At 38.0% G+C, this 25,063-nt stretch overlaps 1 protein-coding gene across 1 annotated transcript; it reads right to left on the bottom strand.

The window, feature by feature from the left end:
* Positions 1-21,991: 21,991 nt before the first annotated feature.
* On the bottom strand, positions 21,992-23,564 carry LOC148034877 (small ribosomal subunit protein uS15). Its single transcript, XM_087680584.1, has 5 exons — positions 23,417-23,564; positions 22,797-22,869; positions 22,568-22,706; positions 22,298-22,484; positions 21,992-22,209 (listed from the first exon to the last, which is right to left on the bottom strand). Exons 1-5 carry the CDS (start codon positions 23,437-23,439, stop codon positions 22,176-22,178), a joined length of 456 nt encoding a protein of 151 aa, XP_087536710.1. The 5' UTR covers positions 23,440-23,564; the 3' UTR covers positions 21,992-22,175.
* Between the last annotated feature and the right edge of the window lie 1,499 nt (positions 23,565-25,063).

Here is a 25,063-nt window from a genome sequence, read left to right as displayed (position 1 = left end):
TGAGTTTGTCAATCTTGATGTGATGGTTGTAAGAGGTAGTGGCATTGACTAGAGCCATTGGAGTAATGAGAGTAAAGGGAAATAAGTGATTTATGATTTTGGAGATAGTATAGAAGATACAATAGACTAGAGAACTAGAAGCTAGGGCTCTGATACCATGTAGTAAATTGCATAGGCTAAAGGATAAGTAGATGAGAAGACACTATGCACAATGAATGAGAGAGAAAGAGAGAGATAATATGGAAAATAGAGTGAATTGCAGTTATTGATTTCATTGCTAGTAGTTGTATATATACATGTTACATTAAATGAGATAGGTGAGTTTCTTTCTAAATATCTAGGATATTTACAATGAGATAACTATGGGATCCTTTTGTCCACGTGTTGCATATCCTTATCTTATCCAGATTTTATCCTAACACCTCCGTGTATCTAACGTAGAGTGAATAATCAACCTTGCTTTATTGAAATCCCATGCTACATAAAAATCTATTGATTCTCTCACACCAAGCTCTAGGTGCTTGCTTTAACCCATACAATGCCTTTCTTAGCTTGCATACATAATGTGCATTCTTAGGATATGCATCCCTTCCTACCTATTCCATGTACACTTTCTCTTCCAAGTTCCATTCAAGGAAGCATTCTTAGCATCTGTTTCATATAGATTCTAGCCATAAATCAAAACCAAGGCAATCATTGATCTCACTATAGTCATCTTTGCAATTGGACTAAATGTCTTCTCATAGTCCGATCCATATGTTTGTGCATAACTCTTTGTAACCAATCTTACTTTACATCTTTCTTATGAACCATCCTACTTGCATTTGACTTTATAAATTCACTTTTCTATGCATAACTCTTTGCAACCAATCTTGCTTTATATCTTTCCTATGAACCATCCTACTTGCACTTGACTTTATAAATGCACTTGCACCCAATTGTTGTTTTGTCATAAGACAACTCCACTAGATCCCAAGATTTGATTTTAGTGAAAGCATCCATTTACTCATCTATTGCATCCTTTCAATCTTGACTTTCAATTGCTTCTTCAAAGTAAGTAGACTCTATATGTTGCACATAAGATACCATGTATGTATAATGCATCTTCATAAAGCCATTATATGTCAACATGTCAACTAGATGTCTTACTCTCTCTGATCTTCTCAATTTAGGTGCACTAGATGGTTTCTCAATTGCGCATGTGATGGTATATACTTCCCTCCACTCTCCATACTTGGATTTCTAACATCAAATATCCCAAACTCATCATCCATAGACTCATCCTCTAAACTCTCACATGTGGGCTTCTTCCCTTGTGATATTTTTGCTTTCTTTTGTGCACTCCTCGACCTACTACTCCATGGCCTATAAATCCCACTATTTTCTTCATGGTCTTGAGGTCTAGGTATGTCCTCAATATGTTGATTTCTTTGATTATTTTTTGCTGCATTTTTCTTTCCATAACCATCATCATCACTACTCTCATAACCATCCATCTTAACTACAACTTTAGGTCTATACCGTGACTCATATTCAATGAACCTTACATCTCTAGCCATGTAAACCTCTCTAATGACATGATCATAGCATTTATAACCCTTTTTCTTGTCTAGAAATCCAAGGAAAACACATTTGATAACCTTTTGCTTCATTTTTCTCCTCAAATCATTAGGGACATGAACATAACATACATGACCAAACACACTAAGATATGCAATTGTAGGTGTTTTTCCATACATATTCTCATATGGTGACATGTGATGAGTTGTCTTGTTCATAATATGAATTGCAATATGTATTAGCTCAACCCAATAAGTCAAAGGCATATGCATTTGGTTCATTATAGCTCTTGCAACTTCTGTCATGATCCTGCTCTTTCTTTTTTGCAATACCATTTTACTATGGCATATATCTATGTGTAACTTGTCTCTTAATCTCATGATCTCTCAAGTAGTTAGAGAACTCATTTGACATATATTTGTATCCATTATCTAATCTCAAGTACTTTATGTAGCTTCCATGCTACTTTTTTGCCATAGATTTGAGCTCTAAAAACTTCTCAAAAGCCTCGCTTTTATGTTGCAAGAAATAAACCCATGTCATCCAACTAAAATCATCAATAAAAGTAATGTAAAACCTACATCTATTGCTCAAAGAAACATTTTGACATGGACCCCAAATATCCAAATGTATCATTTCCAAGGGACAAGTGCTGATTTTCTCTCTTTTTGGGAATGGGAGTCTAGACTACTTGCCAAACCGACATGCCTCACATACATGATCATAGTTGACATAGCCAAATTATAGAAGGCCATGAGCAACATGTCTAGACTACATATAAATAAGCCTTCGTAAGTTTACATGCCTAATTCTTCTATGCCATAATTCAACATCCTTGGCTTGCCCGTGTCTAATCTCCATATACATAGAACTTTGTATGATAGGAGTACCTACATCCAAAGCAACAACTTGCCTTTCTTTTAACTATGAGCAATCAACCTACTAGGTTTTCTATTTCTAAAATCCTCAATGAAGCAACCATATTTATTGAACCTTACTTGGAGCCCTTGATTAGCCATTTGTCCAACTGAAGCTAAATGTTTAGTGATGGTAAGCACATATAAAACATCCCCAAGCATGTTCTCTATCCCATCTCTAATCATCAATGGGACGTTGCCAATATGAGTAATCTTATGCAAGCTATCATCTCATGTAGCCATATACTCTTTTACATTTTTTGCTTCTTGTCAAACCATTCTACATATGTGGCATATAATGTGTAACTCCTACATCCAAAAACCAATCATCCTTTCTAGGGGAATGTCATGCTACCAAGTCCATCCTCCATAGCAAAATGATGTCCTTTAGGTGATGAACCACCCCTAGAACCATAGCATGTGCCTCCATAACCACCTACATGATGACCATACTATGTCCTTCCATGACCTCTAAACATAGCATTCTACTTATAGCAACATCTCTTCTCAAAATGGTCAAACTATCCTTAAAAATGACAAGGACAATCTCTATCATGACTAAACTGTCCTCTACCTCGCCCCCTATCTCTAGGTATAAAGTCTCCATGACCAAAAGAGCTACAACCATGTGCAAAGCTATCTCCTTGATCGCATGAAGATCCTCTAGCTCTATGTGAGCTATCATGACCTCTCTGATGGTAGAATACACTCTCTTAACTAGCATTTTTCCCATTGCTAGATGCATTAAGACCCAACTTTATTTCTTGAGTAAGCAACAAAGCAGCCAACTCCTCTAAGTCAAGCATAGAACCAACTCTTAGAGAAAAAAAGTGTCAAGGGACTTGTATGCAAGTCCAGGTCCATTCAAAGTAACAAAAACCAAATCATCATCATCCACAGGTACATTAATCAAAGTAAGGTCCTCCGCAATATGCTTTATCTCTGCAACATAATCACTAATGCTTTGATTCCTACACCATGCACCATGCACATCTTTGCTTTACACGTATCTTCCTTGCCCTTGTGCAAGTTCCATACATTTTCTCAATGATCTCCCAAGTATCTCTATATGTGCTAGCCTTCTTGATGTGTGGGATCAATGTATCTAAAACTCGTATAGATATCCAATATAAAGCCTTCCTATTTTTACATGTCCTAACTTTGTAAGCCTTCTTTTGTTGCTTTGTAGGCTCTTTAGGAAGTTCAAGGCATACACCTTCACAGTGCTCAATAATCTTTGAGACGTGTGCACAGGGGGGGTTTAAGACTTTTAAAACTATTGTAAATGTAAATGTAAAGAGAAAGAGTGTCCCTAGTATTCAAAACATTACCTTGAAGAGTTTTTTTGTTTCATCCAAATCAAGTGATACCTCAAGCTTCTTCCATTAGCACATATGAATATACAAAGAAAGAGAAATTGTGAGAAAAAAAGAAGAAAATGAGGAAAAAAGAGGACAAAGAAAAAAACCAAAAATAATATGTGAAAAGATCAAGAGTAACAGCGTTGAGAAATTTAAATCTTGAAAGTAAAAGGAAACCGGAACTCAAAAAACTTACTTTTTGAGGTTCTAATCAAATTTCTGGAAATCAAACTGTTAAAGATGAAAGGAAAGAGAAAAGAGATCAAAGAGAGAGAGAGAGGTATTATTATTATTGCTAATGCAACCTTGAAGTTAGAGAAAAACTAATAGTTAATGAGGTGGACATCTTTTAACTAACCTTCACATGAGAAGGTGGTGAACATCCAATAGACTTACCATCATGCATATAGAATCACTCAAGTACTCTATGAATATACTCCTTCTAGGACATGTATAGAAGTTCCTTAGAGCACTTACATGTAATGTGTATACCAAGTATGTGTGAGGCTTGACTCATTTCCTTTATCTCAAAGTTCTTCTTGAGTTGAGTATTTAAAGCATCTAGCTTAGCATAAGCACTTCCATCTATAAGCATATCATCAACATAAAGCACCAAGATAAAAAGGCTACCATAGGGGCCTTCTTTATATATAGACACAAATCCATATCAATGTGGAGATAGTGAATGTATAAAATCATCAAACTTATGGTAGCACTCCCTAGGTGTATGCTTAAGCCCATAAAGACTCTTTTTTAATTTGCACACTAGGTGTTCTACCTTTTTCTACAAAGCCCTTAGGCTATTGCATATAAATATCCTCATGCAAGTCCCCATGTAGAAAATCCATCTGAACATCCATCTAATAAATATCCAAATCCAACTAAGCAACCAAGGCCACAACCAAGCATAGTGTCTCAAAACTAGATGTTGGGCCTGTACAGCTTGTTCTCTCTATTTAACATCATGATCCTACACAACAAGCAGATCCTGAGCCACTACATCATCAACAACTACAATGGGCTATCTCACTGGGACTTGCTATGCTGTGACAAGGGGCACCTCCTGAAAGATCACCCTGCATACCTCAATCGCCTACCTTGGTCTCATATGCATCTTCTTTTCATATGGAAAATACCATCATGGCAGCAAATAATCTTTCGAGCTTATGGATCCCAAAGACAATAGCCCATCTCACATGCATCGCCATATCCAAGAATGATGCATTTCACAAATGTCAAATCCAACTTATTGCCCTTGTCTTTGGGAATATGGCACAAGCCTCACATTTAAAGGCTTGCAAGTGTGCATATGAAGGAGGTTTACTAGAACATACCTCCTGTGCAACTCTACCACCAAGAGCAGTGCATGGAGTTCTATTAATGAGATGAAGAGTACTAATAGCCACCTCAATCTGCAACGTACCCACCTTGATTACGTGTAGAGTAACGTTTTAGTAGTTGCCCAAAGTTTATCTTCCAACCATCACCATCCATACTCTAACCAGAATGATCGGATTTTGTCCACCTAGTTAACCCTAGGTCTACCCTGCAGGGGAAGAATCCTACCTGGTACCCACAGAGGACCAATTTGAAGGTTCCTAATTGACCTAATAGTCATCTATCAACAACTAGCTCACATCCGAAGGTGTCCTTCGAGAAGCTTCTTGTTCGGAGGAGCGACTGCCATTACCCTTGGTTCATGGAGTACAAGGTTTTTTTCCAGTAGCAAACTAAGGATTTATGAAATCCCTCCGTAGTGCTCTGGCACAATTGTTGTACCTTTCCCTTAACATAATTTATAGTTTGGTTCTAAGACCAAAGTGAATCGGCCCTTCCTAGAGTTTCTTCATAGCATTTGTTTTTGGGGAAACCTCTTGGCTAACCGAGACCACCCTGCCATAGGACTGGATTTGTCGGGAATCCATCCACCCGCTTCTCTCTATGGAAGTTCTTATTTATCTAATTACCTACCATATTACATGAAACATATAAAAACAACTTCATTAAATCATTTTATGCATAGTTATTCGTTTGTTTAATTTACTCACGAACATACAATCAGAATTTAAAAAATTCATTGATTATGTTCCATAATGTGTGTTCTCCTACCCATATAGGAGAAAAATTACAATTTCACATGTTGCCTCATTTGGCACATCTGCACGTCACCAAGATCAAATCCACCTATAGCTAGTTTTTTTAGGTGTCCCAAGTATAACTAAGGCCATACAAGGGACCAAGTAGTTCCTAGGTGCGTAAAGGATTTACTAGCTAGAGCCCCCCTGGCACCCCAACCACCTCCTACTTAATGTGATCCCTACTAGGAGACCTCTCACCATCGGAGTTGGTCCATGCTTCCACGGCAGTAAAAGAAATCACAAACAAGATTGATGTCTTCAAGCAATTATAACTTCAAACAATCATGCAACTTTCAATGATGACTAAACTCATAGCAATCGACCCTTGAAATTCATGCAGTGAGCTCTTTCCCTTGAAATTTAACTAAGGTATCGAGATTTGGGGCCTCTTAACTTCTCAATTTAAGGTTTATGATGACATTCTTGTAATCCAAGTTCCTTAGTCTTAAGTCAGTTTCTTTAACTTGGAGATATTTTCGGTCTTTAAAATCTTCTATCAAACCTTCTATATTAAAACTATATCCTTAACTAATTTCTTCAAAGTACATTCTTAATAAATTTGTCTTGAAAAATTCTTCATGATTTCTCTTTTCTAGAATTTCGTAGTTTTCCTAACAGTTTCTAGCCTATATGATGTTCTAATAATTTATTGAGTGAATACTCTAAGATCACAGTATTTCTTAAGAGACTTATCTTATTTCTATTGAATTCAAATAGAAATTTTTAGAAAAACTTGTGGTATCGAAATTGGTAAAGGATTGTTATCCGCATCCGTGACTCCATTAGTGACGCTCGTCACAACTTCAACTGTTGCTTCCACGCTAGTAGGGTCATTCGCAATTTTCGCTTTTGAATTCTTTTTCTTCGGGGACATGACGAAAATATGATTCGTAGAAGAAGAAGAGCATGGCAATAATATCGATTAAAAAAGGTGCAAGACTAACAATGATGATGATGGTTAGTGCAGGATTCGATGATGTAGACCTTGCGAATGGTTTTTCTTGCTTCATGGAGAGCAATACTTCTCTCTCTCTAGTAGATGGAATAGGGACGAGAGTAGAGGTATGACTTCTAACTTGATTGATAGAGTAGGATAAAGTTCTTCAGTGTCTTCTCTTCTTAGATTAGAGTAGAAGAGGATGAGAGACCTTCAATGTATCCCCTTCCTTGGGTTGAATGGAATGATGTCTCTTCATCTCACAGAATAGAGTCTCCTCCTTCTCAATAAGCATCTCGTCTTCGTCAAGATTTCTCTCATCGCTCTTCCTTGGTCATTCTCAATTTATAGTTTTGCAAGGGGGGCAAGGGAGGTAAACATCATTGATGACGTTAGAGAGGGGGCTCCATTTTTGCAACGCGAAGATAAAAATTTACGAATCTATGGGTGAGCACCGCATGGCGCATCGTTATGAGCGGCGGCAACCAAGGCATATACCTTGGCATCTTGGCCTTTGCATACTTGGCAAAGGGCTATGAAGCCTTCGTTGGGAGAGTCTCCCAAGTCTTTCTTCCATGAACTGGCATATAATACCTCATTAATAATTATTATTATCTTCATAATGAGAGTCAGTTTCATAATTAGATCAATTTTCTTTGGAATGTATACGCACATTAAAATAAACTAAGTAATGGGGACATTGCACAATCCAAAAGTGCTATGATAAGCCTACCTAACTAAGCATACTACGAAGTCCTTCTTGAATAATCTTGTTCATGTCCTTTGCAACACCATTCTGGGGTGGGCTATATGGAACGGTCAACTGATACTTAATAGCCCTCTCATCACATAACTGCTCAAAAGCCTTAGAGACATATTCAGCCCCATTGTCAGATTGTAAGCATTTCAACCTATATCCAAACAGGTTCTCAACCATGGCAAGAATGAAATGAAACATAAGCAAAACATCCTATTTCTACTTAATAGGATAGGCTAAAACCTTACGTGAAGCATCATCTATGAATGTAACAAAAAACTTCATGCCACACCTAAGGATTGACAATGCATAAAGCCACAAATATCTTAATGCACAAGAGTCAAAGGCTCACCCACACACATAGTACCAGACTTCTTATGCAAGGTACGAGTTTGCTTACCATACAAACAATGTTCACATGAATCAAAACAAGAATAATCCAAGGGCGGGAGATATCAATACTTTCATTCCTTTCAAAGACATGTGTCTAGGGCAGTGATGCCTAAAGATATATGTGCAAGATTGGTCATAGCCAAAACATGGTGAACAGACCTAGAAACAAGCAAAGGGTCTGTAGTGACTACCAACCTTGGCACCTCTAGCAAAAACAAAACTGCCACATGTGATCTTCCATGAAGAATCACCAAAAGATACATGGTGCATATAATCATCCAATTGTCTAGCTGAAATAAGGCTTTTCATCAAAGCCAAGGCATGGCATACATCATGAAGCACAAAAGGAGCACCAATATCAAACTATAGTCTAACATCACCTATGCTAATGATATCCAATGTAATGTCATCTCTAAGTCTAACAAAGCTCATAAACAATACGATAGCTATGAAACCAATGACCATGTGTAATATGGAATGATGCCTTTGAATCAAGAAGCCAATATTGAGAGTTGGTGGATCTTTATAATAAACTCGTGCACAATCTCAGTGGACTTTTCATTTTCCTATACTTTACCCTTACCTTTCTCATTTCATCTATCATTGTGCATTTTATGGCATTATGGCCTAATGTGACCCTGTTGCCCATAATAATGACATATCAAAGAGGACTTACGCCCCCCAGGACTTATTACAAGATTTCCCATAAGACTGAGACTTGCCCATGTTGGGCTGTGAGTCTCTACTATGGTTATTCTTGCCATTTTTGTCTCTAACAGTAAGTGCGTGAGAAGGCTATAGGTTGCATAAATATTCTTTTTATTTACTTCTTTAGTAAGTGAAGCACTCTATGCATCACTACATTTGAAATCATCCTCATGCAAATTAGTATTCATAGCAATGCAAAATGTATCCCATGACTCTCATAGTGTGACAAGCAAGAACAAAGACTTTATGTTATCCTCAAACTTGATGTCTTGCAAGATAAGCTGGCAAAAAATACAGTGGAACTCGTTCAAATGAGTAGACATAGGGGTGTAAAGGTCCATAAGCTTTTTCAATCAATATAGTTGAGATGCAGGGCTTATCATAGAGATCACATATCTTCTTTCATAAATCATATGCACCACCAATATTAGAGATAACATTAAAATATACATGCTTAGACAAAGATAGTACGATAGTGGACTTACATAACTCATCACGCTCATCCCAATCATCTCTATCCCAACCTTGTGGCTTTATGCCCTTGGTCTTCCATGGCCTAATTTGCTTTTTCTGCACCAAGACCTACCATATTTGCATCTTCCAATATTGGAAGTTGTTACCGTTAAGCTTTTCAATGTTGAAAAATAGTACTATTGATTGATGCATTAGAAGTGCATACGATTATGACTGTAAATGACTGCAAGGTACATACCATTATGACTGTAATTACATCAAAATAGCCCCAAACTCAGCCAAAAAGGTGGGCAAGAGGGCAGAAAAAAGAGGGCATAGTTTTTCACAAATAATAGGTAGAAGATTGCTCAAACAAGGCATTCGTGCTCAAATAAATTTCCCAAAAATAGTATTCAACGTTGTTGTCCATAAAATTGTAGTAAATGACCATATATCGATGGGAAAATGACCTCTAATAGAATAATCTCCCAATGGGATCAATATCTGAGTAGCAATCTAGGATATATAAAATGCAACTAGCAATGTAGCAACCAAGTACCAAGAACTCTCAAAGCATGTGAAGTGTCAGATACATAAATGCATACAACCAAGGCGTGACAAGCATCCAACCAATGACAATGTTAGGTACATGGTTTATTTGAATGCTCATTTAAAGCAAATCAGCTCACAAGATTCATATCTACGGAAGTGAATTTGAAATGTAAAGTGAGTAAGCAAAGCTTGAGATATAAGTGTCATAGCATCTCGAAAGTCCAAGTACATCATGAATACATTCAAAAGTATATACATCCAATATGTCTTCAACTCACAGGTGAATAATCACTTAACCAAATGTCCAAAGCCCAAATACATCCAATGAAGCTCATATGCAAATCTCAAAGTGCGTCATAAGCATAATCGAGCACATACATTAATGCCAAGCATCTATATAAGCAATAGAGTACCGGAAGCAAATGTAGGCATTCAAAACATTGCTATCTAGAATACTACTATACAATAAACCCTTGAAATCCGAGCTAAATGAGCTCTATCCAATCCAACTAGCATCTCAACACATTACCATAACATCGGAGCACCAAAATAGCATCATCGACGCATTAAATATGCATTATGGGACTCACTATTTGCTATCCACTCGATATGCAACAAGTTTGTACCAAACTATGAGTAGCTGACTAATCAAGAACTCTTCAAAGTGTGCTCAAGAGCAAGCCAAAAAATGCCAAAATGATGTTCAAGTGTAAGAGAAGCACCTAGAAGCCAACAATGACTAAAGTATAAGCTACAAATCAGTGAACATGGTTGTAAAAAGTAATGCAAATTGTCTATGGATGTTGTGGAGGGTTGTTTCTTGTGTAGGCCACAATGGAACCTCAAACAATGGATCACCAAGAGTCCCAAGAACAAGCTCCAATAGGGCAGGAACATGTGTAGACTCAATGCATACCATGGATAAATGAATGGTGGGTTGTCATGAAAGCTTGAAATGAAGGCCAAGATAATGCAAGTGATGATGATGCTCCTAATGTTGGGAGTAAAGGCACCTCCGCCTAGCCGCCCGTGTATTACTACATTGACAGTCACTGCCATTGCACACTGTAGGTGGCGGGCGCTCGTCACCGTCACTTTATTCTTTATTCTTTTTGTGATAGTTTGAATAAAGGAAGGCACGGTCACACATTGTGACTATTGGAGTTCCCATTTATTGTCTCTCTCTTTCTTACTCTTGCTCTCCCGCCATAGCTCTCGAGTGCAAGCTTCGATCCTTCTCACCTTTCAACTAGTATCAGAGCACGGCTTCCCGACTCTTGAGCTTGGCTTGTGGCATTCTCAGCTTCCCATTGACTCCCCACTCGCATTGGGTCTCCTTCCCAGCAGCCATAGCTCATTCTCTTGAGCTTCCGTCACTCCCCGACTTCCCGAGCTTCTTCCTGGCCTATTGAGGCACCATCAGGGCATTGACATTGAGGTATTGCTTCATTATTTCAGAGCTTTACTTCAGTCCACAACTCTAGGTAAACAGGGTTTTCATAGGATATGGGCAACCATGGCTCATACCTCTTGGAGCTTCCTTCACCTGGATCTTGCTTCCAGCCTATCAAGGCTTGCTGAGGCTTGGTGTAGGCCTTCTTTGGCCCCCATTTGTACCCCCTTTGGGCCCCATTGTTGAAACGTGGGACAGTAGACCCCCCATTCAGCTCACGTTTTTTTTGCGCTTGTTTCAAAATCTGGCCCAAAAATCACTCTTTTTGTCATATCTCGGGCATTTGGAACCCGATTTAGGCAAGGTAAGAGTCTAACTTGGGATTTTGACACGCTCCGGACGTGATGATGTCAGATTTGCCAAATTTTGATGGCAGAATATTCTGCAACAGATTTCAGGTCTGAGACAGCATGTATTTGTATGCCTATGCTTGTTTGGGCATGACTACATAACCGGTTTGATGCCTATTGCATCCCGATTGATTGAGGGATTGAAGCTACATGTAATGCTATGATTTTGGCCTGATTGTGGGGCTGGAAATACACAATTTATAACAGTAAATGCATGTTGAATACTCTTGGGCTGAAGCTATCTTTCATGCTTTGACATATGCCTATTGGTTCCGGGTGTATGTCTTGGGTTATGCTATGATATATTGATCATCGAGGGACGACTTCGAGCTTGTCATTTGATCCGAATGCTTTTGGAAGCTTGAGCTTATTTCAGCCCGCACTTATTGACATCGGTCTATGCTTGACAGTGGTCAGTGCTTTAACAGTTATATGCTCTTTGGGTACATGCTTACCTAACGCCTACGGCTTGATGCATTTGTCTTGGCACAGTGTACCATGTACCTATTGAGCTTTAGTGCTCTCTGAAGACGTGGCTTGGATTCTCATTTGCTATTCCGGAATTTTTTATTGGATGTCATTTTGGTTGTCAGAGATATTTATTGGGATGTATGTCTTGCTCATGGATGCTACCTATAGTTGCTTTGTAGCCGTCATGCTCTTGGGATGCTATTGAGGCATTGTTTTGGTTACCTATCTTTGGTACTTTGACTTGGTTTGATTGAGATGTTGAGCTCATTTATCTACCTGTTGTACCAGTGGGAGCATCTTGTATGCTTGACCGACATTGAGCAGGAGGTTTATGCTATTTGAGCATTTTGCAGATACTTGAGGCTTTAGGATCTCTTACACTTACATGTTGCATGGTTCATGCACTAATATCTTGGAGTTGCTTTTAACCTGAGCTTGGACTTTGCACTCTTGTAAGCATACATCTACTGGTGTTAGGTCTTGCCAATGTTATGTATACTTTGCCCTATTGTCCAGGGGGTATGCCTACTCACACTGACGGATGCTTTGGTGACATGTTTGGGTGTTTTCTCAGGTTCTTGATGACTATTTGGTGCTGATTTATGCACATTTATGGCTGGTTATATCTTGGCTGTCATTTATTGACTTGGTGCAGTGATTTGGTCAGCAATTGACTCTCACAGTACCCTGCTGTCATTTATTACATCAAGCATATAACTCCGGAATGACATGGATTTTTCATGCTGAAATACTTTGAAATGATGCACTTTCACTACTACTTGGTGGACAGCAACTTTGATTACACTTTTCTCCGCCATTTTCTCACGATTTTGGTGATTTTTTTATCATTTTCTACAGTAAACAGCAAGCAATTTTGAACTGTCTACGGTCTTCCAGCCTGCATTATGGCAAGTTCGTCCACTGACCATGCTATTTTCAACATCACTAAGCAGGACATGCAGATAGTAGGAAGTCCACTTCCGGCTATGTATTCACCTATGCTGGATGTGCTATTTCTTGGATGTCCAAGGTGCAGAAATGCACGGCCCTTTCTACTACAGAGGCCGAGTATGTTGCAGCCCCACTAAGGCTTGCAAGGAGGCCATTTGGTTGGGTCGTTTGGTTGCTGACCTTGGTATTGATGCTATCCCTACACTGCATTCGGATTCTATGAGCCGCCCGTGTATTACTACACTGATAGTCTCACTGCCATTGCACACTGCACGTGGCAGGCACCTGTCACCGTCACTTTATTCTTTATTCTTTTAATGAGAGTTTGAATAAAAGAAGGCCTGATCACACATTGTGACTGTTGGAGTTCCCATTTCTTGTCTCTCTCTTTCTTGCTCTTGCTCTCCCTCCATAGCTCTCGAGTGCAAGCTTCGATCCTTCTCACCTTTCACTTAAATGCCTACTCTAATACTAATTGAAAGGTAGAGTGGAAGGTGGAAGCATGAGCATAAGCAAGAAGAGAGCAAGAGCTATGGAGATTCAAGAAAGAGAGAGAGAGAGAGAGACTCTAATATGTGGGACCTCCAATAGTAACAATGTGTGATCTACCTTCCCTTATTCTACTACCACTAAAAGAATAAAGAATAAAGTGACAATGATGGGTGTCCACTACTTATAGTGTATAGATATGTGGGTACTATACACAAGTAAATGTAGGCAGCTAGGCACATGCAACCTTTAACCCCCATCATTTAAATAAAAAGGAGTAGTGTTATCCCCATTAAATAATATGAGCATGAGAGTCATCATCTAAATAAATGTGATAGCACAAAGGGTTGGTGTGAGACAAAGAGGAGTTTATAATAGATGAAATACAACAATCTTTATTGCAGAGAGATCAAGTTCAATGTAAGTGGGAAATCACTAGAATTATTTCCCATAGTGTTGTGACATGCTTTCGAATCTTAGGGAAGATGTGGAGCTTTAATCAACCCATCGGGTAGGCAAGATAATTCTACAATGTTGTAACCTTGTTTTAAGGGAACAAAGGTTGATAAAAAAGGTGTAGTTGCACAAATGGTATGGTTTTACAATAATATCATATTCCAAACATACTATGGGGATCATTAGTCAATGATGAGTCCATTCATGGTATTCTAAGAAATCTCTAGGTGAATGAAAAAGTGCAAAGGGCACATCTTTTTCAATGAACAAATGCATTCAATTTGAGAGATATGGCTTTGTCCTTGCAAAAAATCAAATCACAAAAGAAGGTTTGGAGATATGGAGAACAATCAAATTGCAATGTTCGACCATGTTGGAGCATCATCTAACCATTAGGTCCCAACTAAATATGCAATTCAAAACAAAGGAAAGAAAGGCCAAAGTGATGGTGGATACACATGTGATCAAGGAGAAAGTGGTGATGCAAAATGAGTTGCATGTGTTTCATGTCATAACATGTATCAATTACAAGAGGATTGATGTATTTCCTTACAATTTCAGAGTATACATATTGTAGGTGCCTTGACTTCAATTGGAGAGAAGCTTAAAGCGAGATGTACATGTCTTCCAAATATATCTATTTCATTTGCATTGATGTTCTTGGTTTGGGTGATGTTGGTGGTCATTAACTTAAGCATTAGGGCTATGATGATGAACTATTATTCTATCTACTTAAGTGTGCACTATTGTTGTGACTGTTAAAGGGAGGAATGAAAAGCGGATTTCATCCCAAAAAATAAGCTTCTTGATCTCAAAGGTCTCCAACCATACTATGTGTTGAAATCTTTGTTTTTCACCCTAAACTCCAAGGCTCCCAAACCAAGGTCCTTTCTATGATTTCCTCAATCAATATTTTCTATATCCTCATGCAAATAATAGTTGATACCATCTCCTACATAGAGTTATTGTCTCCTTGGCCAGCACTTAAAGACATAACCAATTGCACGAAAAATGGGTGTCATAGATGAGGAGTATGCTTTGGCAGAGACCCCTTACAATAGGCATGGCTTAGATGCTATGTTAGCTTCACAATACAATGTAAATAGAAAGAAGAATATGCTTTGTGGGTTGATGAATCCTTTTACTCCAAGGATCCTTCCAATAACCTCAATCCCCCATTCCATTCTCTTAATTATTTACTTAACTTTGTTGGTAATGGTGAGCAAGAACTTCTTGATTATTGTAAACATCTATACTAAAATGTTCCTACATGTCAAGATTATAAGGAATGATTGTATAATACTAAGTAATCATCAATGCAATCGTATGGTTCCTTAAATGCATGTCAACAATGTTTACAATATGACAAAAATAAAGCTCTCATCTTAGAAAATGAGATGAAGGAATGCAATGATGAACTTCGACACAAAGGATGTGATGGTTAGAATGTGTCATTGAAAGCAAACCTTGAATAATATGAGAAAAAGAGAGTGATGTTGAATAAGAGATTTTAACAACAAAGGCATGCTTTCTTCAATTACAAAGAGAGAAAATGTAATGTAACTCAAATCGATCTCTAAAGAGATGTCTATAAGGTTTAAGGTATGGTTTAGACAATCTTGGTTTATAAAGGATGTCTAAGTTTCTATTTTTACATGAATAGGAACTTTATTGATGATCTTTTGTGCGGAAGATGAGGATTAGTCATTGAAAATTTGGAAAGCACTCTTAAAGTGTAAGTGTATCCTTTATATTCTGAGAGACACTTGACATCATGCACTTCATCTTGCCACATTGAAAGACCTTGAAAATAATATTAAATCTTTGTCAATGGATAACGTGCATATTGCATGTGATACCACTAAAATAAACAAGGGTATGAGACAATGTACCATATGATGTCCAATGTGCTTACTCATAGCCCCATAAAGCCTATGACCTTACCTAAACCATATAGGATTAGAACTGTAGGACAAACATAGAATATTTCCATTCCTGTCTCAATTAGACAACACTTTGTTGTTGATGAAAAAATAGAAGTTAAAGGAGTAAAAGCTAGAATGAAGATTTAAAATGGATATGATAGATTCAACAATAGTTTTGTTGATATTCTTAAATTGCAATGTTACATAGCTTTGTTCTTCAAAGTTGAGTGGGAGGAATGTACAAATTTATGGTGCATTTTATGTAAACAATAGGTGCTATTATTCTTGTATTAATAAGTGTATCTAATTTGTTTTCAATTCCATTTCTAACCTTCAAATTTGTGGTGAAGCTTAATGAATGTCATGTAAAGAGGTGCAATCTTAAAAGGGTGGGTCTCACCTTGATGCATTATGAAATAGCTAATTCCAAGGACACTTCAATTTGTGCTAGCTTGAGATCAACAATTATGGAGCTAATTCTTAGGCTAGCCCACAAGTTCAAGGACAACACTGACTAGATTTTATGTAAATGCAATTATAGCAATCTTGCAACAAAGTTTATTCAGTTCAGGTGCTATTATTCTTGTATTAATGAAAGTTTTTTCAGTTCAGGTGCTATTATTCTTGTATTAATGAGTGTATCCAATTTGTTTTCAATTCCATCTATAACCTTCAAATTTGTGGTGAAGCTTAATGAATGTCATGATAAGAGGTGCAATCTTAAAAGGGTAGATCTCACCTTCATGCATTATGAAATAGCTAATTCTAAAGACACTTCAATTTGTGCTAGCTTGAGATCAACAATTATGAAGCTAATTCTTAGGCTAGCCCACAAGTTTAAGGACAACACTGACTAGATTTTATGTGAATGCAATTATAGCAATCTTGCAACAAAGTTTATTCAGTTCAATGCAACCATGTGTTGACCAAAGAATATGATGAAAATATGATGTCAATTGAAATATCAAGGTTGATTTATGCTAAAACATATATCATTTATGTGGTGATATTCATTGTAGTAACTTTCATTCAAAGGTTGGGATAAATTGCAACCATAACTTAGTTTTATAGCATGATTCAATATTTCAAATGAATTTACAATAATGTAGAGATTTTGTGGTTAATTTTTCTAACATTGGTCTAGAATTGTCTATACCATACTAAGAATTGTGTGAAGTTACCTAGTAGTGATAATTATGAGGTGCTAAATAAAGCTAGGGAACATTATTTTTTACTCTCAAAAGGCTATTGTAACTAAATGTTAAGCAAAGAAAGAGCTAGCCATCAATGAGACTAAGTTGTAAAAATCAAGATCAATGTATCCCCTTGCAGTATTATAGTGATATAAGGAGAAAAACATCTATCATACTGAGATCTACAATTTGATGAAGAACTAGGAACAATGAATGGTCCTATTGTACCCAAAACTTGGGAAATGCTAAAAATGGAGGCCTAGAGCTTAAATTATGCACTAGAGGTTTGCCAAAATTGTATCCTTTACATGATGTCTCACATGTAGTAGAGGGTAAATTTCCTACAAACCTCCTCATAGCCGTAATTTGATCTCTAGATGTCCACTTTTTGGAATTTCTCAACTCTTTATCAGGATTTTGGGTCATTCTATACACAATCGCGCCATCCATTTTTCCTAGATCTTCACAAAAAATGTAGATCTTAGTACAATCAATGTTTTTTTTCCCTCTTCAATTATGTAAAATGTGAATTTTCACTTTTTCAATCTCAATGGTGGCTAGCCCTTTCTTTGTTTAGCGTCTTGCTTGTTAGGCATCCCTTTTTAGAGTCTAGATCTCGCATAATTAATATTTTGATGAGAAGAAAGAATATTTTTATGTGATTAATCAAGATATAAAGCTTTGTATACATCATAGATACGTATCAAAAAGTCTCATGTTTTTGCTAGCTTATCAATTGTTCCTTAGCTACATTAATGGACAAAAATAAATACTTGATTTGTATGCATGAGATGTTTTCATCTTACTTGCAATCTCGTTGACTAACCCTTTCTTTATCTAGCATTTAGTTACATAGTCCTTTTGAGATTCCAAATCGTCCCTAATTAGTATAGTGATGATTATCTGCACTTCATGTGATTAATAAGGATATTAGTTGGGCATGCATCATAGATGCTTATAGAAAATGTTCATTTTTGAGATTAGCACTCTTCATTTTTATTTTTGAAATGTATTTCATTAAATCTAATGCATACTTACCTTAATCATCAATGAGCTATTGAGCTACCTTGCCAATGCCAATGCTCTTTACTTCATTGTAGATATATCTTTCCAAAAGTAAAAGCTTTTAAGAGGAATAAATTTCTTGTACTCCAAGTTCCATTATACACTTCCCAATTTGCATTCTCAAGTAAATCTACACCATTTATCACACCCATGGAAGCATGAAAGTCGTGATTAGTTCACCAATGCTCTATTAATCATGCAAATTATACTTATTAAAGCAATTTTATGTCAATTGTTATTACAACTAAACAAAGAGTGCAACTATAGAGAGTAAATAAACTCACAAATTCCTTATAATATCAAAGTTGTGCTGAGGTATATATATACAATTACACCATTGTTAAAATCATCATTATTCAAAAGCATTACAACATCACATGGTGCTTCTTCTTGTAGCTTGCATTTGGTGCCTTTTAGCATTTGGCAAAAGTGACCACTAGCATCGCACTAGCTATTACCTCCATCTTTTTTTCATTTATCACCTTGTTACCAATACCCACAATACCTATATAATCATTCTAGCACACAATTCATGAACATTATGGCTTCACAAAGGTGCCCTTGTGAGCATTGTGGTGAGAATGCTGGAGACACCACATTTGGAAAGGACCTTATGTGGATGGTGGTGGTATATGAGTATCTAGTGTGAACTTTGCATGCAAAATGGCAATGTCTCCAATATGAATTGCCTCGATATAATGAGTGACTCTCACCAAAATCAATAGACCCTTATGGTAACTACCAATATCATCAACATCAACTCAACAAACATATGCTACAAGTTATTGAAACAATAAATAGCGTGAAAGAAGCAAATAAACTGCATTCATTATACTTACTTTTGGGTCTTATGATGCTTTTGCAAAATCACAACTAGACTTGGATTTAGACTTGGATGCATAAAGTCTGTCACAAGTACGCACCTTAGTTGCTCCAACCATGTCCCTTAGTTTGTGTCAATCAATTGTCTTGAAAATATGCACTAGTGTGAATTGAAACAAATTATGAAAGATCCATAGACTGTGAAGAGTTTGTAAACTTCAAATAATTATGAATGTCATTCAACAACTTTTGTAGTCAATTGTTCAACCAATGATCAAGGGACATTCAATATAAAATTCAATATAGAATTGAATGATTGATTAGGAAATATTTTAAGAGTACCATAAGGGTTTCATGGATATAGGGGTACTATATATTTATGATTATAGAAAAAAAAATTAGAGATGATAAGATTTTTGACAACTTTTAGCCACCAAAGTCTCACCCATAGTAACTTGTAAAGGTTTGTACATCCCAACAAGATTTTTAGGAGTGATCTTGAGAAAATGTCATTGGATAAAGATAGGTGATGCTCCATGCTTGAATATTATGGACATCAAGGGAGAAAATAAAAAGATACACTTTGATGTAACTTGCAATGTGAAGGGCATAAATCTATATTGTCAAGAGCAACCTTCAAATCCTTCATAATGTAGACATATTACTCTACCATAGCAAGACTATCATCTCTAACCTCTCTAAATCCAATCAATCTACCTTTCTAATGATTCTCCGAGACAACATAATGGCTAACCTTGTGAGGCACAATGGTTGGTGGCCACCAGTAAAGAGATTGCAAACTCATAGATCACTCTAAAGCATTGCTCCCTTCTAATGTCAAAGTGCATTATTAATGTTATGCACATGAATAGAGATGCAATCGCAATGACAGCTTTGTTGGATTTGGAATTCAATTGAAATGCATTTGAGAAAAAAGTGAAAAGGAAAACAATGTCTAAAAGATCTCTAAGTGTGGAGCTAGAGGATTAGTTTCCAAGATGGCTTTTGCTTAAAATACTTAAGAGTTAAGATAGTAGATTATCCAAAAAGAACCTCTTCTTGAAAGCGGACACCACTGCAATGATCTTTGGAAAGAAATGACCCTATTTGGGAAGGGAAAGTTTTTTCTGCCCCTCATTTTGGACCTAATGGGCCCTACCTAACATGAGCAACCATGATACAAATGTTTTAAGTCAAGGGTTATAGTTGAGATGGGGAGACAAACCTGCTAATAGTGGATAAAGGAGAAAAAGAAGTGGATAAAATGTGCACACCACCTCCTCTCCAATTTGCCCAACCTAAATATTTTGCAATTAAAAGGGTTGCAACTTCTAATCTTTAGGGGCTCTTTCGGTATCCATTTTTCCCCTGATGATAGATTACACAAATCTTATTAGTTCACAATCTCTTTCCTGTTTTTATGGATAGTCTTTATGATGTTCTTTCTACCTCATCCTTCAATTTGACACTCAAATCTCTTATTAATTCCCATGGGTGATCAATTTCGTGAGGACATTTCTGATGCCCAATAGGATTGAAAATAACTATGCAGCAAAAATTTAGATGCTTTCAAAGTTTTCAGAGGTTTTGTGACAAGTTAAAAGAGTAAGATTGAGAAGTGACCATCTCTGTCATTTCATTACCAGATTTATCATTAAAAAACATTCAACAGCTAACACTGACCATCAAATAAGCAACCACAATTTGCTAAGCATGCCATGGAGAGAAGTAAAACTCTATTAAGAGTTTTCTTTGGTGTAGTTAGATGATGAACTTGGGAAGTGGGACCCATCACTCGACCAGGACAGTTGGGTGTAGACAAGTGATTAACTTAAGGAAGGGAGCCCATCACTTGACAAAAGCATTTGCATTACCCCCTCACATATCACAACTTTTCAAGAGCCAATGCTGTCAAAGGCAAGTTAGCCTTCAAGCTCAAGACTGGGACAACATGGCTGGCTGAAAGGGCTAGCATTCATGCCCCAGCTCAAATTTGTCTTATTAGCAATTGTCACAATGACTAAGTTCCCAAACAGAAACTGAAAGAGAAATTCCTCATTTCTCCTCATTGCAAACCAGGTGAGGGAAGGAACTCTAGTCCATCTTGTATGCATATTTCTTAACGAAGAGTGTAGTACCGTGGAAGTGCCACATCTTGATTTGATCATGCAGTTTAACAAACTATAATGTCCATCTAGTTTATAAGACTATCTCAGACTCCAAAGTTCTGTAAACTTCTTGGTTGGTCTAGGATGATTTTTGGATTTAAAAATCCTACGAAGTCTCACTAAATACCATGTGGATGCTCGTAAGGGGTTTCTAAAGGTTAAGCTCTAACGAGCAACTCAAACTCCATAACCATCACTAAACAAACAATCCCTCTTCATCATTAGAGACTCCAAAAAACTTCAATTCATGTTAATTTGCCAAGTCATACTGGTAAATACAAGTACAGCTAAGATATGACATGTTTTTGATGCATTTCAATGTGTACATTCCATTGTGGAGGGTTGGTGTAATCCTCTCTGCAAAACAACTGTCCCAAGAGGTACCGATTTTCACACACACACACACACACACATTCTCTCTCTCTCTCTCTCTCTCTCTCTCTCTCTCTCTCTCTCTCTCTCTCTCTCTCTCTCTCTCTCTCTCTCTCTCTCAATAAACAAACATACCACAGTAAGACTATAACTGCAGGAGAAAGTCTTTTCAAAATCTGTGTATACAGCAGGTGCAACGAGCCTCAATAAAACTACTTTCTTTTGAGTCATCTTGAGCTCCAGACCACAAAGGCCAGTCCCACAAATAACCAAATAGACTTCTCTAAGCACATGTTTACCCCAAAGCCCAGACAACAAACAACAACTACCTAATTAACAAGTCACTTGTGCCAACAGGTAACAAATCAAATAATTCAGGTCCTCCAACACTGGAGGTCACGGTACACCAGGGAGACAACAGTTATGCAGAATTAGTGAAAGAAAACAGACAGTTCTTAAATCAAGGATCATACAACCATCAAAAAGAGAAGGCATTGCACTGATTGGAACTTTGATCAAATTATAACTAAGCTCTTAACTATCAATCATTCAAATCAAAAAGAGGCTTATGGCCTCATTCCATTCAAGATGGTCAAAACTTCATATAACTGTTCACTCTGCGTTGTTACAATTCCAGCATCTCAGATCAACATCGAGCTTTGAGCACTTTTCCAGTCTTCCAAACTACGCCACTAAGGTGCTTGCTGTAGCACTCTCACTGCACAAAGAAACAAAATATATAGTCAGACAAAGCCATTGCTCTAGGAGCAAGCAAAAAACAACAATAAACCCTGCTGCAGCCTTACTATTTCCAGTTAGGAGGAAGCTTCTTGGTTTTCTTGTAGTATCGAGCAAGCCTGTGTACCCTGCTCTCCACCAAAATCAACCTAAACTTTGAGTCCTTATCCTTCCTATTCCTCTCCAAATGCTTCCTAACAGCAACTGCTTTCTTGATCAAATGATAGAGATCCTCTGGAATTTCAGGGCCCAAGCCTGTTTGAAATCCCACACCAAAGTGTGAGACACATTTGCAGGACAAAACATAAACACATACCTTTCAGGACTTTGAAACTTACCATGGCCTTTGAGAATCCTCAAAACCTTGCCGCCAGTGACACTTTTCACTTGACCAATACCATGTGAATCTCGTAATATGACACCAATCTGAGAAGGTGTTAACCCCTTCTTTGCAAGCTTGCAGATGTGATCCTCAACCTGAGTCCGTGTACGAGATTTGTGCAATCAAACACGGAGAGAAATTAACAGGAACTGACTCCTGTAGATAGAATTCAATAGTGATCTTACCTCTTGGTTGGAAATCTTCAGCCAGCTAGGAGGTGTCCTCTTATAAGGTAAAGCTGAGGAGGAAATACCCTTGCTGCAGAAACAGTTAAATAACGTGCAAATAAGGCAAAGTAAGAGACATCTAATACTACATTTGGATCCACCTTACGACCAGACGCATTGCTCTTCACAAGCTGGCAGCATTAGACAATCATGTCAACAGAGTCGCTTTGTGTGCACACTAAGCTCAGACTTTTCCGATCACTATTAAACCAAGATGTAAATGGAAAATAGGCTTTACTTTGAGCTCCAACAGTTGCCTCAGACTTTTCCAATCAGATTAAACGAGGATGTCTACACAAAATAGCCTGAGCTTTGAGCTAAAACCTGACAGATCTCCGGGGCAAGAGTGCCAGAAAGCGCGCAAATGGTCCACAACGTCATAAGATCGTGTAGCAGCGCGCCTGAGTCGGGACATTTAGACGGAGACGTTCAAGGGACTGCGTTTATGACAGGCCCGGTGACTTGTGCAACCAGGCACTAGACATTTGAAAGGACGTGCATTGCGCTGACCTAACGGGGCAGATATCGCGCGAAACAGAGCAAACGAAGCCAACAATCGCAGAAGACGGCATACGTACCCGCGACTGTGCATACGCCCCATGGTGGGAGACGGAGACGGAGACCTCGAAGCAACCCGGCGCCTCCGATTCTTGCTCTGACGACGGACCCAGCCTTTGCTTCTCCTGCTTCCTCGCCTCCTTCAACGACAGAAAAGGACTATAGCGGAAGGCACAGTTAGGGTTTATAGTTTATCCAAGCAGGCTGTCCGACTCATGGGCGGCCGCCCAGCCCATTTCTCGCCCAATCAATCTTATGACCATCGAACATAACCTTAAAGAATCAACAATTAGACTCGCCCTTAGGGCCTTACCCATGATAAAACGTTCTATTGCTAACATTGATACATAAGATATCGTAAATTATCAACTCTTGTTCAGTTAAATAATGTTTCATTAGGTGTTCCGTGCTTAGATTCTCCTGGCGCTTTACATCGCTAGTGGTGTTCTCTCGATGCTTCGCACAGGGATTTGAAAGCATATTCCATGTGGCAAGATGGTTCATGGGAGGTTGATATAACAAACATAATGCAAACTTTGAAAGCTTTGGTAACTTAGATTAATATAATGTTAAATGCACGAAAATGTAATATATGGGGATGTGGCATCAGTAATATATATGAAGCTAAAGAGCAATATTAACGAGATCAAGCCTAAACTATATCTCCAACAAAACCTTATGACCATTTCTCAAAGACAAACATATTTAATGCTAACGTCTATTCGCACTGAGCCTATCACAAGCCTTCGGCATGTACAACACTATGCCACTTCACAACAACTTCGCACAAAGATGCACGAACATAAGGCAACTTTGCTTCCCTCACTTCTTCCCCACACACTCTATTTTGCTCTTCTTATATTTTCTAGCAAAAAAACACTTGACTACTTTATGGTGGCTTATTGTATGAAGCTACCATGAACAACATTATGAAAGGAATCAACTTGACATTCACACACAAGGAATGCTAGGCTATTGTGTGCCACCACTAAGCACACTTTGTCTTTTGTTTTCTTCATCTTTCTCTCCATTTCTTTAAACTTTATTCTTTCTTACCCTCTCTCTTTCTCTCCAAATTTTTTTCCCTCTCTTTATCTCTTTCTCACTGAATTTTTTCCTCTCTTCCTATCCCTAAATTTTTCCATATTTATATGTGCATGTATGTGTGTCTCATTATTTTTCTCATCTTTGTCTTCTCTCTCTCTCTCTCTCTCTCTCTCTCTCTCTCTCTCTCTCTCTCTCTCTCTCTCTCTGAATATGGCTCCTAGCCTACGTTATTGTCTTTGTCTACCTATGGCGGGTCGCCTCCAACTACCACAAGTGCCTTCTCGCCTCCACTCTACCATGGGCACCTTCCCACCTAGTCGCTATGGTGGGGAGGGGGGCAGAGAGAGAGGGAGAGAGGGAGAGAGAGAGAGCATGCTAGATCCTTGCTTTGCCTATTGCAACCTCCAACTCCGCCAATCCAAACATAGCTACCCCAACTATGTTCGCCTCCACTCTGCCATGGGCACCTTCCTATGCCTGCTTACCTAGCCGAGGGGGGAGAGAGAGAGTAAGCGAGCTAGTCATCACCTCTAGCTCCCACCTTCTGCCACTATGCAATTGGTTCCACCAGCTTCCTAGCCTGCTTGCTAGCGAGAGACACACACACACACACACACACA

This window comes from Lygodium microphyllum, chromosome 6 (genome assembly GCF_053477565.2).
Source record: "Lygodium microphyllum isolate KBCC chromosome 6, Lygodium_microphyllum_v1.1.10, whole genome shotgun sequence".
Lineage (NCBI taxonomy): Eukaryota > Viridiplantae > Streptophyta > Polypodiopsida > Schizaeales > Lygodiaceae > Lygodium > Lygodium microphyllum.
This window is presented reverse-complemented; position numbering and strand designations above follow the sequence as displayed.

What these genes read in the sequence shown, in the direction of transcription:
- LOC148034877 (XM_087680584.1), bottom strand. Translation starts at nt 23,439, where the DNA reads ATGGGGCGTATGCACAGTCGCGG. An exon ending in GAGGATTCTCAAAGGCCATG is followed by an intron (nt 22,485 to 22,567) that starts GTAAGTTTCAAA and finishes GATTTCAAACAG; the next exon opens with GCTTGGGCCCTGAAATTCCA. An exon ending in CTTCCTCCTAACTGGAAATA is followed by an intron (nt 22,210 to 22,297) that starts GTAAGGCTGCAG and finishes TTCTTTGTGCAG; the next exon opens with TGAGAGTGCTACAGCAAGCA.